General features: G+C 35.5%; 1 protein-coding gene across 2 annotated transcripts in view; it reads left to right on the forward strand.

Annotated features, from left to right (window-relative positions):
- PDE3A (phosphodiesterase 3A) overlaps nt 1-20,003 on the forward strand; it is a 337,985-nt gene that overhangs the window by 198,392 nt on the left and 119,590 nt on the right. For both annotated transcript variants that reach the window (XM_046012731.1, XM_046012732.1), the window contains exon 2: nt 1,457-1,507. In XM_046012731.1, the coding sequence (XP_045868687.1) occupies nt 1,457-1,507 (51 nt within the window). The remainder of the gene's footprint in view (nt 1-1,456; nt 1,508-20,003) is intronic.

Genomic DNA, 20,003 nt, shown 5'->3' on the forward strand with positions numbered 1-20,003 from the left:
TTTTTTAAATTTTCTTTTTCATATTTTAACATTTCACAACTGTCTACTACATATCATTCATTTACATTTTGAGTGTTAAATCGTTGTCCTATAATTTGGGTTAAATGTTATAATGTTTTAATAGTTTTAATAACCCACTAGGGTATTACTCTCCTAGTATTTTCTGATTCTTATCAGTTTATTCTCTCAGATAAAATGTATGTAGTTGTGTTTTTCAGTTTCCTAAACAAATATGAATGGCTTTTGATTGAGATTGGGTTAAACCTGTACATTCTGTGGGTACAACTGAACACTTAATAATTCTATAGAATTTGGTCTTCTTAATCGGAACATTGTATGGCCATCAATAAGGTCTTACCATTTTGTATATGGTCAAAAACATTTCTTGGTAATGTTGTTCAAAAACATACTAGTTTTTTATTGTCTCTACTAAGGGGTCATTGCTGTTGTATAGAAAAGCCAATAAGGTATATTCATATGTTGAATAGTCTGTTCTGTTCATGTGCTAGCTTATTAGTGATGGGGAGTTCTTCCATTGGTACACATGAGTAGCAAGCGTACTGGACAGATGAATGGAATTTTATTCCTCTTAGTCAGTATCTTGTATTTTCTTAGTGTTCTAGTTACATGTTATTTTCAATAACTAAATATCATGCTTTGTGAGCAAAGTAGCTTGGGGCTGTTACAACTATGGGACTAGCTTGATAATGTTTTACAAGGTTTTTTTTTTTTTATGAAAATCTATATTTTGTGACCTTGGGGGCATATTTTGCATTAAATCATTTCACTCTTTAGAACTCTCCTATTTTTGTGATACTATCAAAACAGAACTAAAAATGATTGAAATATTTTGGCCTTCTTATTTTTATCAGTCATGACAGTAAATTAAGCTATACTAATGATTTGTTTAACATTTTTTAAAAAGATTTTATTTATTTATTTGACAGAGAGACAGATCACAAGTAGGTAGAGGGGCAGGCAGAGAGAGAGAGAGGGAAGCAGGCCTCCACTGAGCAGAGAGCCCGATTCGGGACCGGATCCCAGGACCCTGGGATCATGCCCTGAGGTGAAGGCAGAGGCTTTAACCCACTGAGCCACCCAGGTCCCCTCGCATATTTTCTTAATAACCTAGAAGCTTAATGGCATGTAAAAAGTTTTACCTGGGTTAACATCTTTCTAGGATGTTCCTGACAGAGAACCATAAAGCTGTAGATTAGTAGACTGACTCTATCACATAGTGATATTAAAACATCTTCAAAACAACTGGCAGTTGAAATGTTAGCTATCAAACCAGAAATTATTATTACTTTAAGCGTGTTAATTTATTCATGATAGCTACTTAATACATTCATATTAAAACATAGATTTCAAAAATGTAGTTGTTCTTTAGAAAAAGTAAAAATATTCTCCACGTAAAATAAGTATCATTGAATTTACGGTAATTGTTATATTACAGCTCATGGGGCATTCAGAATGGGACCACAAGCGAGGGCCAAGAGGATCACAGGTAAGTTCATTTTCCTTTCCTTATTTTTGCATTTTGTTTCTTAACATTTTGAGCTGTGAGTCTTGTAAAACTCAAGCAATAATAAGTAGAGGAAGAGGCAAATAATCATGCCATTTGTTTTTATTTAAGTTAGCTGTGATTAAAGTCTGGTTTCAGATCCCAAAGGCAGATGCCTGTGTATTCTTCCTGAGAGCTTTTTGGTATCCCAGATTGGTTGTGTTTATATGAATGTAGATTTTATATTCATCTTGTCTCTGCACAATACATTTTGATCAGCAACCCACTCTCTTGCTTTTATTCACTTCCTTTGATAATTTTTCTATGTATTTTCTTTCTTTCTCTACCTTCCTGTTTTTGGTTAAATATTTTGAAATATAATCAAAGTAAACCCTGAACTAATTACAGATTCTGTCTCCAAATTAACTGTCTTCGTCTTAGGGAAATAGAAAGATGAAAGGACCTATTATTTTTGAAAAGAAACAAATTCTGAACCTTTCTATATTACCAGATTGTTTTCATTGTCTTACTTTATGTCTTAGGCAAGGGGGAAAACTTCCATGACGCATTTATGCTTTTTAATGACCTAATTAGACAATGTGGATTTGTTTTGCTTCCATAATTACTTTGCCTGACAGAATGAGGGCTGAGTTTTACACGATGAAAATTCCCTCTCCTCCTGCGGTATTTTGTGAAGAAAGATGAAAAATCCTTTATCTCTTAGCAGCCTGTGTGTTTACATGATTGTAGATGGCCAAGTAAAAATTGTTTGGGACATTTTTACCTCTCCTGCTCATACTTTCTATTTGCTCCTAAAAAATATGGCTAAAAGAAAGCAAGTTGAATATGCAATACTGTGTATGAGAATTCATTTTCAAATGTGAGATTCTCTCAGGTTTTTTGCAAAGCTGATATGGGCCTGTGCCATCATTAAGTTTGCCTGATAGTTATTTAATTTAGGTCACTGGGAGAATAAAACCCAGTCAGTCAGTTGTTTTAAGTTGAGATTTGAATAGCCGTCGTTTTATTTTCATCTGTTATCAACTTGATTAGTCAATAATATAAACCAGTCCAATGAAGTTAGTTATCCGAAAGAATTTATGTCTTGCCTTCCATCACTCTTATTTCCCTTCTCCGTTTTCTCTGTCAGCTCTCTCTCTATTCACACCGGTAATACTTTAAATCAGAATTTGCTGCAAGGGCGCCTGGGTGGCTCAGTGGTTTAAGCCGCTGCCTTCGGCTCAGGTCATGATCTCAGGGTCCTGGGATCGAGTCCCACGTCCGGCTCTCTGCTCTGAAGGGAGCCTGCTTCCCTCTCACTCTCTCTGCCTGCCTCTCTGCCTACTTGTGATCTCTCTCTGTCAAATAAATAAATAAAATCTTTAAAAAAAAAAAAAGAATTTGCTGCAAGATTGGGAATGAAAAGATGAATGTATGGTAAATGCCACGTGATTCCAAATCAATTAAAAATTAAAGATGAGCACAAGTAAGGAATTCATTAGTTCCTGATTATTGCCGCCAAAAACATTTTGCTATTCAAAATGTGCTGAGTAACTTCATGACGACATGCCCCTATAAAGTAAGGTAGTGTATATAGGTTTGTTTAAAATAAGTATTATTTACTCATATGACCTATTTGGGGTTTTTTCAAGTTTTTATTTGAATTCAAGTTAATGAACATACAGTGTAATATTGGTTTCAGGGATAGAGTATAGTGATTCAGCGCGTCCATACAACTCCTGGTGGGTGCTCATCACAGCAAGTGCCCTCCTCAGTCTTCATCACCTATTTCACCCATCCCTCCCCGCCATTTGCCGACACCCCCCCACCCTGGCCCTGCCATCTCCCCTCTGGTGACCATCGGTTTGTTCTCTAGAGTTAAGAGTCTGTTTCTTGGTTTGCCTCCCTTTCTTTCCCCACCCTCCTTTGCTTGTTTGTTTTGTTTCTTGAATTCCATATATGAATGAAATCATATATTTGTCTTTCTCTAACTGACTTATATTCCCTTAGCATAATACTCTCTAGCTCCATCCATGCCATTATATACACATATAATATGTATTATATATATGTAGATACATGCATACACATACATGCGTACATAAATAAATACATACACAGAATGGAATATTGTTTAGCCATAAAAAAGAATGAAATCTTGCCATTGTAACCCATATGACCTACTTGAGTATATACATTTTTGGATTTGGATTGGTCACTCTGTCATTATAAATGAAAAAAAAAAATGTTATAAAAGCTCAATATTGCTTGTGTTAAACATAAAAAACCCAGAGTGAAAAATTTTGAATTCCAGGTACTGCACATAGCTAGAAAACTTCAAAATTCCACATGCACAAAATATATTCATAAAGTTCGATCACATTTGAAAGCCTGAGATGGTTTTTGAAAGGCAAATGCAGTAGAACATTCTTGCATGAACTACCATTATCAACATCAAGGTCTGTCTGAGACCTTTCAGCTAACTAAGTATATTCAATGCTTATACCTTTGTCTCACTTTGATTCCTCAACTCATAAAAATGAGTTGATTCCTCAACTCATAAAAATGGTCAAGGTAAAAAGTAAAAACATACCCCCAAAACTAAAAACAGAGACTATAACAAAAAAACAGGAAATTTCAGGTAAGTGTTAGGAATAACTTCTTATCTAACTTTGGCCCACTGGGGGCAAAAAGACACTGTATTTATGTTTTAGATCATTGATCCCTTATCTTACTATAATTTCCTTGATAATATATCTAAAGCCTTTTAGCCATTTCAAATGAACTTCAGACAGACTGCGTCCGAATACAGATTTCTTAATAGTTACTGATCCTCAAACACCATCTCAGTTTAGTTTAATTGAAGACAATAAGTTTTTAAGTACTTACTATGGGTACAGCGTTTTAGTAGATCTAAGTTTGAAGAGAAACTGAGTTGACGAGGTTACTGCATTCCAAGAGCTCACAAGTTATGTTTGGGTGAGGCAATACTTGAATATGTCATCTGAATATAAGGTGGGTCTAGCAAGTGTAAAATTAAGTGTATAAACAAAATGTGATAGGAGTTTGGGTGGGACAGAGTATCCTTAGTAGAACTACTTCCTGGAGTTGCTGTCTGGGGTGAACCCTCAACATTGGGTGAGGTTATTTTTCTTTTTTTTCGTTTTGTGTTTTTTTTTTTTTTAATTTTTTGAAAGATTTTATTTATTTGAGAGTGAGAGGAGAGAGAGAGTGTGAACAGGGAAGAGGCAGAGGGAGAAGCAGACTCCCTGCTGAGCAGGACTCCAGAAGCAGGGCTCCTTAGCAGGACTCTGGGATCATGACCTGACCCTGAAGGCAGATGTTTAACTGACTGAGCCCCCCAGGAACCCCAGATAAGTTAGAAGTGCAGTGGGAGGAAAAGGGAAAAGCTGGAGTAAGAGTCTAAACTGGCAGAGTGCAGGATATGTTTGGATATGTGAATTTTCTTTATAACTGCTTTGTCAAAACACATTGGCTAAGGATTGTTGTAGAAACTACTGCAAAGGAAGGATTCTGAGACTGTCATATGTTATTGATTAGACTTGGCAAAGAAGTACAGAGGGTCAAGATTTTGAAATTCAGTACTTTGAGGAATTATTCATGCCATTCACAGACTAGTTTACAGAGAAGACAGTGAATTCAGTGTTAACAATGTTACGTGAGAAGTGACAATGACAGTCCTGAAAGGAAATTTCAGACAGGTACTTGAGTACTGTTCTGGTGCTCTGTGACCAGATTAGAGCTAGATTGAGTTCTGTAGTCAGATGGGAATGCTAATCATACATATCACAATTGAATTACATCAGGAAATAGATCATAGAAGAATATTATAAGGGAAAAACAGAAGAAAGACTAATTCTTGGGGAAGGCTCATTGGAAGGGCTGGGAGGATCCTGGGGAGAGAATTAAAGCATGCCCATGTCCTCACTTGGAGACCAGTTAAAGGAGAAATGATGCAGAATAAAAAATAGTATACTATCCAGTTATACTAGGAAGATGATTGAGACCACAAACAAAGGTTCAAGAAGACGAAAAACATGGGAAATGCATTTTGATATAGTAATATATCAAAGTAATGAACTTTGAGAATGCCATTTTGATCAAGAAGTGATAGAAAGCAGAATACAGAAATTAAATGACTTGTATAAGGTAGTAGAATGTTCTCTTGGAGGAGTTTTGCTTTAGAAGAGAGAAGGCAGCAGAAATGAGTGAAATATCTTTATGCTGAGGTGAGGTGTGTGTTTTAATAATTATTAATGGCAAAGAAAAAAGGATCAGTGTTAGAGAAGAAATCACCAAAACTTCTCAACACTGGCTTCATTTAAGGAATGAAAAAATGGTATGGTTCAGGGAAGGGAATGTACTTTCTCCCAAAGTGGCCCTTTTGGCATCTGTTTGTCTGTTTTTCTCACGTGCCACCAATCCTCACCCCAAATCCTACCATTCACCCTAGTCAGGAAAATGATCATATTCTCAAGTGAGATTCACCAAAAAGCACAAATGAAGAAGCTTTGGAAAGAAAATAGAGATATCTATCTCAGAATAAGGGATAAGAAATAGGGACAGATAGTATAAAATAAAAGAAGTACTGTGACCTTAATGACTTCAGTTCTCTTGGTAGAGAAAAGGTGCAAAAAGTTGGTGATTAATAGTTGAAGATTTTGAATGGAGGGAAAAAATGGAGTAAATTCGTTTCAGATATCTAAAAAGGGGGACTGGCTTGATGTTTGAGCATCAAAAATGCCTAATAAAAGCACAGGTCTATCACCTTCTCTGAGTGGGTAACTGGCAAGACAAATTTTAACCTATTTTCTATTGATTCAAAAAAAATACCAATACATGTCAGGTACTTTTTTAAGCCTCTAAGGGGTCAAAAATGAACAAATAACTTTGCTCTGCAAGAAGTGTACAGTTTTACCTAAAGTCAGCCTTAGGTAGAGGATAAAAAATAATCAACTAATACTGAGAGCGTTAATCATTGTAAGATAGAGTTAAGCTTCTCCTGGCCTTCCCTCCACATGCTTACTAAGAGATTTTCTCAGATTTGATGTGGTCCTCCGAAATGACATCATGTGTACACTGCCACAGATAATAAAGAGGTATGCCCTTCAAATATTTATCAGATGGAAAAATGCATATATTGCTTCAACTGAATTACACCACTTAATTGCATATGACTTTGCAAACTTGGCAATAATTTAATTTAAACTGATTTATTACTCACAATAATTCTGTGATGTAATTTGTCAGCCGACTCAAAGCTTTCTGGCATTTTTTTCTTCTCCTTCTTGTTCTTTTTCATCTCCTCCTCCTCCTTCCACTCCCTCTCCTCCTCGTGGTTGTTTTTTAAGTATATATTCTCAGATAGTAGATCATCCAAATTAGGGAATATGCTAAATGATGGACTTCCAACAGCATGCAGTACTCTTTTCTGGCAGCATTCCCAGTAATACCAAATGAAGGGATGAAATTCTCATAAGGCAGTTAGTTTTTTATTTTTCTTTAAATTCTTAAAGAAAAGTTTTCCAGTGGGAAGTGAAGAAAGGCAATAGAAAATCACTCTCCTTTGAGAAGGTTAAAAATGATCGGAGTGGATTCCAAGGAGCCTTGTGGGAAAAGATTCCTTTAGTTTGTGAATTTGTGAACTTGCTAAGATTTTAATGTACTCGGAACCAGCAGTCTCCTTTTAATACATAGTTAGAGACTAACAGTTTCTTTAGTTATTTAGTGTATTATTGATGACTTACAGATTACCAGCCAGCCTTTACCAAATAGACTTAAGACCACTTATTGGTTTATCTAGTTCTGTAGACAATGGAATTCTGGTTTGTATGTTCATAAATAAGTGAAATACTGTACATACAATACAACAAGATAGCTGAATATTCAGATAGGAAAAATAAGTTATCAGATATACCAAGCTATCGTTTTGCCTAAAAATAAAACAAATATGGCTATGTACCATACCAAAATTTATGGGATGCTGCAAAAGCAGTTTTAGGAGGAAAGTTCATAAAGATAGAATCTATCTCAAGAAATAAGAAAAGTCTCAAACAATCTAACTTTATACCTCAAGAAAATAAAGAAAGAAGAAACAAAGCCCAAGGTTAGTAGAAGGAAATTACAAAGATCAGAGAAGAAATAAATGAGATAGAGTCTAAGAAGAAAAGTAAATTAGATGCCGGATCTTTGAAAAGGTAAACAAAACTGATAAACAAAATAACCTTTAGTTAGATTCACGAAGAAAAGAAAGAGGACTCAAGTAGGTAAAATCAGAGATGAAAGAGGAGATATTACAACTGATACCACAGAAATACAAAGGATCCTAAGAGACTGCTGTGAACAATTATATGCCAATAAATTGGAAAACCCAAAAAGTGGATAAATTCCTGTAAACATACAGCCTACCAAGGCTGAATCATGATGACATCGAAAATCTGAATAGACTGATTACTAACAGGGAGATTGACTCAGTAATCAGAAAAGTTTCAGCAAACAAAAGCCTGGGATGAGACAGTTTCACTGGGGAATTCTACCAAATATTTAAAGAAGAATTTCTTCTCCTCAAACTCTTTAAAGAAATAAAAGAGGGGAAACTCTTCCAAACACATTTTATGAGGCCAGCATTACCCTGGTAACAAAACCATACAAGGATGACATACAAAAGGAAAACTAAAGGACAATATCTCTAATGAATATAGATGTAAAAATCCTCAGCACAATATTAGCAAATTGAAATCAACAATACATTAATAGAATCATACACTGTGATTAAGTGGAATTTATTCCAGGGATGCAAGCATGGTCCAACATTGACAAATCAGTCAATGTGATATACCACATGAACATAAAGGATAAAAATGATATAGTCATCTCAGTAGATGACTATAGTAGACTACAGTAGAGATAAAGTGACAAAATTCGGCATCCATTTATGGTAAAAACTCCCAACAAAGTGTGTATAGAAAGAATGTATCTCAACATAATAAAGGCCATACCTGACAAGCCCATTGCTAATATCATATCCAACAGTGAAAAGTGGAAAACTTTTCCTCTAGGATTGAGAACCTGTTCACACTCACCACTTTTATTCAGCAGAGTATTGGAAGTCTTAGCCAGAGCAGTTAAGCAAAAGAAAAGAAAATAATACAAGGCATCTAAAGGAAGAACCAAATCAACATTTGCAGATGTCTTGAAATTAAATATAGAAAACCCTGAAGACTCCATTAAAAAAACTCCTAGCACTTGTGAAGTGTGTAAACCTGGCGATTCACAGACCTGGACCCCTGGGGATAAAAATACATTATATGTTTATAAAAAAAAAAATTGGAAGGGGAGGCGAACCATAAGAGACTATGGACTCTGAAAAACAACCTGAGGGTTTTGAAGGGTCAGGGGTGGGAGGTTGGGGGAACAGGTGGTGGGTAATAGGGAGGGCACGTTTTGCATGGAGCACTGGGTGTTGTGCAAAAACAATGAATACTGTTACACTGAAAAAATAAATAAATTAAAAAAAAAAACCAGGGGGGGGACAAAAAAAACCTCCTAGCACTAATAAATGGATTCAGTAAAGTTGTGGGGTATAATTTCAACATGCAAAAATCTGCTATGTTTCTTTACACTAATAATGAATTATCAGAAAGAGAAATTAAGAAAGCACTCCCATTTACAACTGCACCAAAAATAATACAATACTTAAGAATCAATTTAATGAAGGAAGCAAAAGGCCTGTCTTTTGCAAACTACACGGTATTAATGAAAGAACTTGAAGACACAAATAAATGGAAAGATTTCTGTGCTCATGGATTCAAAGAATTAATATTATTAAAATATGCATACTACCCAAAGCAATATACAGTGTAATCCATATCAAAATTCCAATGGCATTTTTCACAGCAGTAGAATAATCCTAAAATTTTCATAGAATATCTCTCTCTCTCTCTCACACACCCACACACAAACATCCACAGCCAAAGCAATGCTGAGAAAGAGCAAAGTTGGAGGCGTCATAGTCTCTGATTTCAAACTGTATTACAAAGTTACAGTAATTAAAGCAGTATGGTTTTTGTATAAAAACAGATACATGGATCACTGAAACAGAATGGAAAGCCCAGAAATAAATCTACGCATATGTGGCCAATTAATTTATGACAAAAGAGCCAAGAATATACAGTGGGGAAAGGACAGACAGCCTCTCTTTAATAAATGGTGTTGGAAAAAATTGGATGGCCACACGCAAAAGAAAGAAACTGGATTACTATCTTACACCATACACAAGAAATAACTTTAATGGATCGAAGATTTGAATGTAACAACTGAAACCATAAAACTCCTGGTAGAAACTTAGGCAGTAAGCTCCTCGACATGGGTATTGGCAGTAATTTTTTTAAAAATCTGACAACCAAAGCAAAGAGAAAAAAAGCAAAAATACACACCAAACTGAAAAGCTTCTAAGTATCAATAAAATGAAAAGGCAACCTATTGAATGAGAGATAATAATTGCAAGTCCTACATTGACGAATATCCAAGACATATACAGAACTCATACAACTCAATAGCAAAATCATAATTGATTAAAAAAGGGGCAGAGGATCTGAGTAGACATATTTCCAAAGAAGATATATAGATGGCTCACAAGTATGTGAAAAGATGCTCAACGTCCGTAATCATCAGGGAAACACAGATCAAGCTCATGCCTGTCAGGGTGGTTAGTATCCAAAAGACAAGAAATAAGTGTTAGTGAATATATGGAGCAAAGAGAACTCATCCATCATTGATAAGAATGTAAATTGGTGCATTACTGTGGAAAACAGTAGGAAGATTCCTCAAAAAATTAAAAATAAAACTACCATAGGATCCAGCACCTCTACTTCTGGCTGAAGAAACTGAAACACCACTTTGAAAAGATATGTGCACCCCCCATCTTCACTGTCGCAATAACCAACATACGGAAACAAACTAAGTGTCCATTGATAGGTGAAGGGATAAACAAATTCTTACATGTATTAAATATACACACCCACATATACTTACAGTGGAATATTATTCAGCCATAAATAAGAATGAAGTCATGATGGACCTCTAGGGCATAACCTAAGTGAAATAAGTCATACAGAGAACCATATGATCTCCCTTCTGTGTGGAATCTTAAAAAAGAAAAAGAAAAGCTCATAAATACAGAGAACACCTTGGTGGTTTCAAGAGTAGGGGGTAGGAGAAGTAGGTGAACTATTTTTTGTTTTTTTGTGTTTTATTGGTTTCTTAAATTTAGTTTAAATACGTGAATAAAAATTTAAAAATAAATGCTAAATTATCGGGGCGCCTGGGTGGCTCAGTGGGTTAAGCCGCTGCCTTCGGCTCAGGTGATGATCCCGGGGTGCTGGGATCGAGTCCCGCATCGGGCTCTCTGCTCAGCAGGGAGCCTGCTTCCCTCTCTCTCTCTCTCTCTCTCTCTCTGTGCCTGCCTCTCTATCTACTTGTGATCTCTCTCTCTGTCAAATAAATAAATAAAATCTTTAAAAAAAAATAAATAAATGCTAAATTATCTATGTCGTATTTAGTAGCATAGCTTTAAGTCTGTCACATACTGGAGGCTCCAAACAGTGAAACTTCTAGAGTAAGATCGTGTACCTATATAAGCTAGCTTCTGCAGCACTCTCTTAAGTCTTAGGATGAATTTTAATGGCAAATTACTATACTTCAGTGTTCTGTCCACTTGGGTCTTCAAGAAAATGATCTGTTAATAACAGCTACTAAAGTTGATAAACATAAGCTTTTGCCTCCTAGGGATCTAATTCAGTGACAAATCAGTTCTTTTCTGAATTAATTTTTTTTTTAAACTAAATTTCGATAAGTTATTTTCTAAGAGAGATCTTGGACCTTTTTTTTTTTTTTTTTTTTAATTTGACAGAGAGATCACAAGTAGGCAGAGAGAGGAGGAAGCAGGCTCCCTGCGGAGCAGAGAGCCTGACACGGGGCTCGATCCCAGGACCCTGGGATCATGACCTGAGCCAAAGGCAGCGGCCCAATCCACTGAGCCACCCAGGTGCCCCTGGATTAATTTGTTTTTTGATAAGAGTGTAAAGAGTAATTTAAATGCTATCCCAGACTTATCTGGAATAATGCCGTATGATTTTATTAAAGTTAATTCCACTTAGTATATTTAAAGAGACAACCCTCCAGATTTTTCAGGAATGCATTCCAAGGGATTAATGTGAGCAGATTGGGAGTCCATTATTACATTGTCCAAACTGCTGATGTGTCACTAAGGAGTAATTCATGCCTGAGGAGAAGCTGCCTGTCAGTATTACTTTTTCTGCAAATACAGTGTTTTTTACTTGCACTTCCTTCTCCTTTTTTACTTTTCCATGTATTAATCTAACAACTGTTATCATTTTTTTGGGCAATTCTTCAAGGGAATTTTTGTCATTGTCATGTTGTGAATTTGTTTGAATTTTGTTTGTATGGAACGAAATGCCAAATATTTGTATTTGCCTGAGCCCTACACATTTCGGGAGTGGCCTTGTCATCTTGTACAATGGTGGCAAGAAAGGACCCGACTGTTTAACACTAATGGCCTTTTATCTTGGGGCTATGGACATCATTTACATGAGATGTACACTACCTTTACCTTGTTAAATCAGAACTTTTTGGTGCATTTAAAAGATGAAACCAAGATAGGTGTTTCATACCCATCTTATCCATGAAATCCTCCTCTGTTTTAAATATTATCCATTAGTCAGATCTAAACTTTTAGACAGTTTCTCCCTTACATTCTGGAAATTGCTTTAATTTAGTTTGGTTTTACTGTTATGTCTTTAATTTACATCGACAAGCTTTATAAGGTACAGTCTTAGACATTTGCCCTGATAGGGACGTTTTTGAAAATGTCTGCAGCATTCAAAGAGGATTTTTAGTTCTGAGAAAGGAAAATGGTGTCTCTCTTTAACAACTGAACCCAGTGGTATATTACTTCTCCAGCATCTCTGGTCTCTCTTCCCAGTAGGGGCCAGTAGCGAACTCACCCATCCACAGTTCATGTGATAGCGAAAAATGTGTCCAGACATGGACAGGGAGGCAAAATCGCTTCTGGTTGAGAACCAGCAAGAGTACAGCATCATCTCTTTGCCATGCATATAGACGATAAGAAATATTTACTAATGAAATTTGATATTTCATATAGGAAAATGGGAAAATAACTTGTTAGGTGTATAGCCTTTCAAGCTTTCAGTTTCCATCTTTAAGTCTACTCAGCAATTTTAAAGAGCATATTCATTTTAATGGTGAGGTAGTTACAGTAGAATCATTCCTAGAAACAAGGAGGAGAAAGCTCACCCTTTCCACACTTCAGCATTCACGAGATTCCAAGAAGCAGCCTCAGACAGAATGTGACTCTGTCCATGTGGTGGTTGCATGGAACATGTTTCTGGTGAACCAGTGCGTAACCTTGAGTAAATCACTCTTTATTGAACTCCCTGGTCTCTCTAAAAAGGTATCGATGAACAGGAATTAAACAAGTCCACAGAAATAAAAGAGAAATTGCCTCTGGCATGTATGCTCTCCCCATTCCATGTTTATAGATCAGTAGACCTGTTGTTTAATGCTTATTGAATGACCCTCTTATTTGGGGACTGTGGACAATATTCACATGACACATGTACTGCCTTATGTTTGTTTCGGGAAACACAATAGAGACATGAAATAAGCAGCTATAGATGACAGGTGTTTTATCTGCAGGAGCTTAAATAGCTTAAGCAAAATCCCATTTACTAAGTCACAAAAGCATCCTTAGAAGAAAATAAAAACAGTAATACTGCCGTCCACTCGCTAGAATAACAGAAGATGTGCTATCTGGAGAACTGTTCCTTTTGTCTTTGAATCACAATACCTAACCAAGGGAAGTCATTTTTATTGCAGACTGAGTGATTTTATGCCACCTCTGGCATAGAGTAAGCTCTTGTTCTCCATTAATTATGCAACATACTCTAAAAGAAAAGTTTTAGGGGTTGATTTCTAAAAATTTTTACCTACTTGATAAAACTGATGGAAAAAAGATTGAGCTGAGCATCTTTAGATTTTCATGGGAAATAAAAATCTAAGACTAGGGTGTATTGACCTGAACAAACCACCCTTGAGAGTAGGAGGTGAAGGTGAGGGGAAGTGCAGAGGGTCAGAAGAGAGAAGGTCAGTTAACTAAAAAGGTGTGAATTAAGGCAACAGAGATAAGAAATGGCTGTGGGAAATAGTTGATTCTTTAAAGTAAACATGGACATCTCGTTTAGTGTACCAACAACAACAACAAATCCACCAAGATGCGGGTGTAATTTATAGAAATTTGGAGAGAGTGGGTGTTTTTATTTAATTTCTTAGTGATACATATCTAGGTTATATGCAAAAATATGTATTTCTAATATGTAGCAATCTGATTCATGGTATAGGAGTTTTTCTTTACTCCCATTGTAGGGGATGAACTAAAAGTTTATTTAAGAGCATTGCCCCATGATTTTATATTGTCATCAAAGCTACTGATATTTTTTAGTAAGATTTTACATTGGTGAATAAAAGTTGCTTGACAATTCTGTTCTCAATTTAAGTAATTGTCCCATTTTGTGTAGAAGGCAGCCATTGTGTAAAATTAAGTAAATCCAAGGAACTCGTGCTAATAATTGCAAGCAAAATCCTGGCACAACATTAGACATATTAGTGAACTGAAATTATCTCAAAATTTGCAAAAATGAAGGTTTTTGTCAAGTTTGATTTTTCCAGATCAGAGGCTGTTTTGTTTTGTTTTGTTCTGTTTATTATTTTGTTTTTGTTTTGTGTTTGTGGTGATGCCTTATGCAATGACCCATTCTTGGAAAACTCTTAGTGTTACAAGTCGAAGCTTATTCTTACTGGGAATCTGCAGGTTATCAAACTTGAATCAAAATAGTTTGCTTCCTGAATTTTGTGGCCCAATGATTAAATACTTCTGGGTGACTGTTCACCCTTGGATCTCTACAATGATTTCCATTTAGAATTTTGAAACCATGCTTCTTTTCAAATCATTTTAACCCCAGATGTACAGAAAGTTGCTTACACAGCATCAGTGATACACACTTCAGTGAGCAATTAAAAAAGAAAGATTTGGGAGGAAAACTCTCAGAAGGAGATTGTGAGTGAGACAAACAGATGGAATAGAAATCTCGAAAGCTAAGCTAGTGTGATCATCAGGAAGATAAAGAAATATAAAAGCTCTAGTTGTCCAAGGATTGAAGCAAAGAAGTGGAAAGAAGAAATGATGCGAAAGACATCCAAGGGAAAAAGGATTAGTAAATAGAGGAATGATCACTCATGAATTGAGACAAGGCTGTGACCATTGCAGCTGCGTGGAGAAGGTGAACATGCATAAAAACATGCATAAGAGCCCTTTGATCATGATTTGCGATGGGGGTGGGGGGTGGGTTTGGCAGGTCTTAAACCCATTTTTATTACTCATCATCACTGGTTAGGATTACGGTGACTCACTGCCCTAACTTGTTGGCAGTTCTCTCGTACTTGAAGACTGCAGCAATGTGATATGTATTTGTTGTGTTTTTAGGCCTTGTATGGCTTAAAAAAAAAATCTAAACACATCAAGTCAATTTGTGAACTCTAGTCCTAGAATAATTTTGTTTTCTTTTTGACATAGAAATACAGCATGACTTTAAATAAACTTTGGTAAATACTGTAGTATCGTCCCAGCAGTCAGTTTTATTTTATGCTGAGTATGGCAACCCAACACCCCAAATTATAGATTTTTAATGAATATTTCCAAAAATAAGTTAACCTAATATTGTGAAAATGTCTATGCTACCTAAAGCAATCTACACATTTAATGCAATCCCTATCAAAATACCATCCATTTTTTTCAAAGAAATGGAACAAATAATCCTAAAATTTATATGGAACCAGAAAAGACCTCGAATAGCCAAAGGAATATTGAAGAACAAAGCCAAAGTTGGTGGCATCACAATTCCGGACTTCAAGCTCTATTACAAAGCTGTCATCATCAAGACAGCATGGTACTGGCACAAAAACAGACACATAGACCAGTGGAACAGAATAGAGAGCCCAGAAATCGACCCTCAACTCTATGGTCAACTCATCTTCGACAAAGCAGGAAAGAATGTCCAATGGAAAAAAGGCAGCCTCTTCAATAAATGGTGCTGGGAAAATTGGACAGCCACATGCAGAAAAATGAAATTGGACCACTTCCTTACACCACACACGAAAATAGACTCCAAATGGATGAAGGACCTCAATGTGAGAAAAGAATTTATGAACTTAGAGTTTCATCTGTTCAAGTAGGTTTTCTTAAACCAGGGTGCTTTGAAGAAATCTCTCTTAATTCATAATAAAATACAGCAACCCCCTAGGATTTATTGAAATGATTTCTAAAGCATAAATTCTAAGGCCAAAATCCTTTTGTTTTACTTATGCTATTCCTCTGCCTTCCAGCTTCTCTATTTCAAAGCATACAGGTAAGTTGAGATCCCCTCATTTTAATATCCTTGATGCATGTTGTAGGGTGGTATTTTATTACTTGAACTGTAAACTGCCATTGTGACCTGAGGGAAATTTGTCATGTTGATTTTAATTAAGGAGAAGATAGAATTTAAATATATCCTTTCCCATATAGAAACATGTGTTCCTCTCATTCTCAAGGCCAGTGTGGTTCTCCCTCTCTCCCCGCTTCTCCCTTTGCTCTCATGACGGGGACTTTCTGAGAGCAGGAGGGCTCATGTCTCATGAAGCAGAGATCTGAAATTTACATAAGGACTTTAATAGAAACTTGCGACACATAATATGACCAGGCTTTTCATTATTTTTTGCCATTTATTTGGCTTTAAACCAATGGAACAAACTGAACTTGGCATTGCTATTTCTGTTCAAAAAGAAGAAAAATATATAATTTTACTATTTCTTATGTTTTGGTCTTGGCACTGTGGCTTTTGTTTATGGAAAAAGACAGGAGAGGAAAGTGCATTATTTTAACTTCACATGATAAATAATCATACCAAACTAAAATTTCCTTAAAAAGCATTTGTTCTTTTTTTAAAATTATCATTATTACAGTGCACACTGTTACTAAGTCAGTGCAAGCTTGAAAAAAGAAATAATATTAATAACATCTTTAAATAAACATAGGTTTAAATGCATTACTGAGATTATATTATATGTGTCCCATTAGTTTCTGTGTCTGTGTGAAAGGGAAACAGCTCATTATGTATGTTAATTCCTTTTCATAAATTCTTATAGTAAAAAGGAAAAGCATTTAGATTTACTTTTATTAAAAATGAAAATGCACACTTATTGTCAAATGGACATATTTAGGTACTTTATAACATTAACTATTTTTATCTGAAGTAAATTTATTCCAGATGAATGGATAAAGAAGATGTGGTATATATTCCAAATACTATTAAGAAAATAGAAATATAAGTAATCTCTGACTTCCAGATGTTTAAAGGAAGTTCTGTTTTCATCATTTTATGCCCTCATGATCATGAAAATTTTAATTGGTAGATGCGATATGGGAAGTAAACAATCTTCCCAGAATGAACAATGTATTATCCATATTATGTACATAGCACATAGGAGATGCTGTATTACTTTGAATAACAAGGAATTGAAGACTTTCTCCCTTTTTCTGTATTATATCTCAAATGTGCAGCAAAGTACAGTGAACAGTGTACAAGAACCAAATGTTCACCATTTAAACTTAATAAATATTAACATTATGCTATATCTGATGGAAATATTTTATTCATTGATGATTGCTTAGAAGTAGTCTCATTAAGCTTTTTCATAATGTGTATGTTTTTTTTTCTCATTAATAGATCTGTATTTCATTAAATTTATTTTGCTATACTTGACCATATGGAAATTTACAGGATATGGGAAAAATTAGTTTGGAGAATATGGAAAAGAATTAAAGAATATGGAAAAGATTAGTTTTTTAAGAAGATAAGCAAGATGGTGGGGGTTTTTGCATGTAAGCAGAGTACATTAATAAACATGTATACAAGTACTATCTACTTTAACACCATTTAGAACAAGCTGGTGGTGTATAACCAACATGTTAACAAACATGTATCCAGAAACATGTTAACAGATAAATGCATGAGTGCAGTCATAAGCATGCCCTATATTAAAAATAAAATCATCTCTTTGGAGATCTTAAGAAAAGAATATAAGAAATTTTATTAACATTAAATATTTTCTTCTAAATAGACCAGTTTTGCTAATTAGACTTAAAATTTCTTTAAATCGTATTTTAGAAAATCATCCCTCTGTGGATCTATCAGACCAGCTTCTTAAAATCAACTTTATGGAAAGTAACTATAAAATTGGAAGTGGATGTTATTACCTGTCCCTGTAATGTCATCTAAAAGTCTTACTTCCTGTGCCTTGTATATAAATATTTAATGGTTATTTTAATGGCTTAAAAGATAAAGATGTTTTATATATTTTTATCTTAAAAGTGTGTTTCTTTTTGTTGGAGTTATTTGGAAATAGTATATTCATCTCTTTCTTCAAAACCTTACAAGGGCTGTCCTATTTGCATATACAGTAAATAGTTTTTGCAGAACAGAGTCAAAGAATAAAAGAATTATAAAATCCTTTAAGACACCACCCTACTTAACATTTTTATCAATGATAACATAGACAAAAGATGAATACATATTTTGGTGTTAAAATAATAGCTAATATGTGAATGACAGAGTACATTTTCATTAAACTCCATAGCTAATATGTGAATGACAGAGTACATTTTCATTACTATACTACAGTAATAGGGGTATCTGGGTTGCTCAGTAGGTTGGGTTTGTGAGACCGAGCCCTGCCTTGGGGCTCTGTGCCAGGCTTGGAGCTGCTTAAGTTTCTCTCTCCTCCCTCTACACCGCTCTTACCACCATAAGTAAATAAATAAAATAAAATACTAAACTAATAAGATTAAATTGAAGAGGAGGAAATAAAATTTTGCACTTAAAATTTTTAATACAATTCTAATATGGAAAGTGCCTGCATCTTTTTATAAAGAAATGAAGAAATAGAAAATAAGACTTAAAGATCTGGGTAATTTCAAGCCCAAACCATGACTTTTCTAACAGGAAGAGCTACCTTGGGTTTCATTAGCAGTGGTTAGCAACAGCATACAGAGCTGGGTTAATCTATCAAAATCTGCACTAGCCAGATGGAGTGTTGCATTCAATTCCGAATGCCAGATTTCAGGAAGGGGATTGAAAAGCTGATCCACTCACACAGAAGATCATCATGTTTAGACAATGTGGGAGAAAAGAGATTTCCTGGCTCATCAGAAGTGTGAGGATATTGAAGGGGAGTACAAGTGTGTTCAAATTTTGATTGAAACTGAGGAGGACATTTCTGGTTTAGGAATTGGCTTAGATTCAAATCGACTTAGAAATAGTATCAGGTAATAAATAGTGCCCTTCAGTATGAAGATGTTTTCATTGTTATGTAGGATGGTTTCTATTAGAATCTTTGAGCTTACTCCATCAATGTATGTGTCCTGATGGTTTCTGATCAGTGATGAATAGTCCGAGATACTAAAATCTCAACCTCTTAAATTAGTGTGCCTCAGAAAAGAGTCCTGTTATTATGCTCTTCGTTTGATGGAAATTTCCAAATCTAGGCAAACCATAGGTTTTGAGCTCAGATCTGGACTGCATTCTGAACAGAGTACATACAATGATCAGTTCCCTTTGGGGAGCAGTTTGAAAGCTGTCGTTTCCGAGGATTAGTGATATCCATTCAGGGTCGCCTAGGGAGTTTATCACAGATTCTGATTGATGAGGTTTTAGATGGAGCTAGGAGACCTTCCTTTTAGATATTTCTCAGGTGATGTGAAGAGGGCCTATGTATTCCACCCTTGACTTAAAGGAGATACAGTGGATGGTGAATGGATTTCAGTGCCAAAACTAATCTTTGTCTCACTCCTGCCTGAAATTCTAGAGTTAGAGTGACATTTCTTACTGTTCCCTCCTGGTTGATCTATAAACGGTGAAAGCTTAAATTTTGTAGTGATATCGGTCATTTATTCATTAGTATGAATGAAGCGTAATGGAAGTGTTTGATGAGGGAAGGTATAAGGGCAAAGAAATGAAGGCACTGGATATTGGAGTTGAAAGACAGAAACAGGGGCGCCTGGGTGGCTCAGTGGGTTAAAGCCTCTGCCTTCAGCTCAGGTCATGATCTCAGGGTCCTGGGATTGAGCCCCGCATCAGGCTCTCTGCTCTGCAGGGAGCCTGCTTCCTCCTCTCTCTCTGCCTGCCTCTCTGCCTAGTTGTGATTTCTCTCTGTCAAATAAATAAAATATTAAAAAAAAAAAAAAAGAAAGACAGAAACAGCACGGATGACTGATAGTGGTTTCTCTTTCCCCAACTTAAGATACCAGGACAATAATTTGCACAGTTCCAAGAAGAATCACTCATGG

This window comes from Meles meles, chromosome 7 (assembly GCF_922984935.1).
Source record: "Meles meles chromosome 7, mMelMel3.1 paternal haplotype, whole genome shotgun sequence".
NCBI classification, from domain to species: Eukaryota; Metazoa; Chordata; class Mammalia; order Carnivora; family Mustelidae; genus Meles; species Meles meles.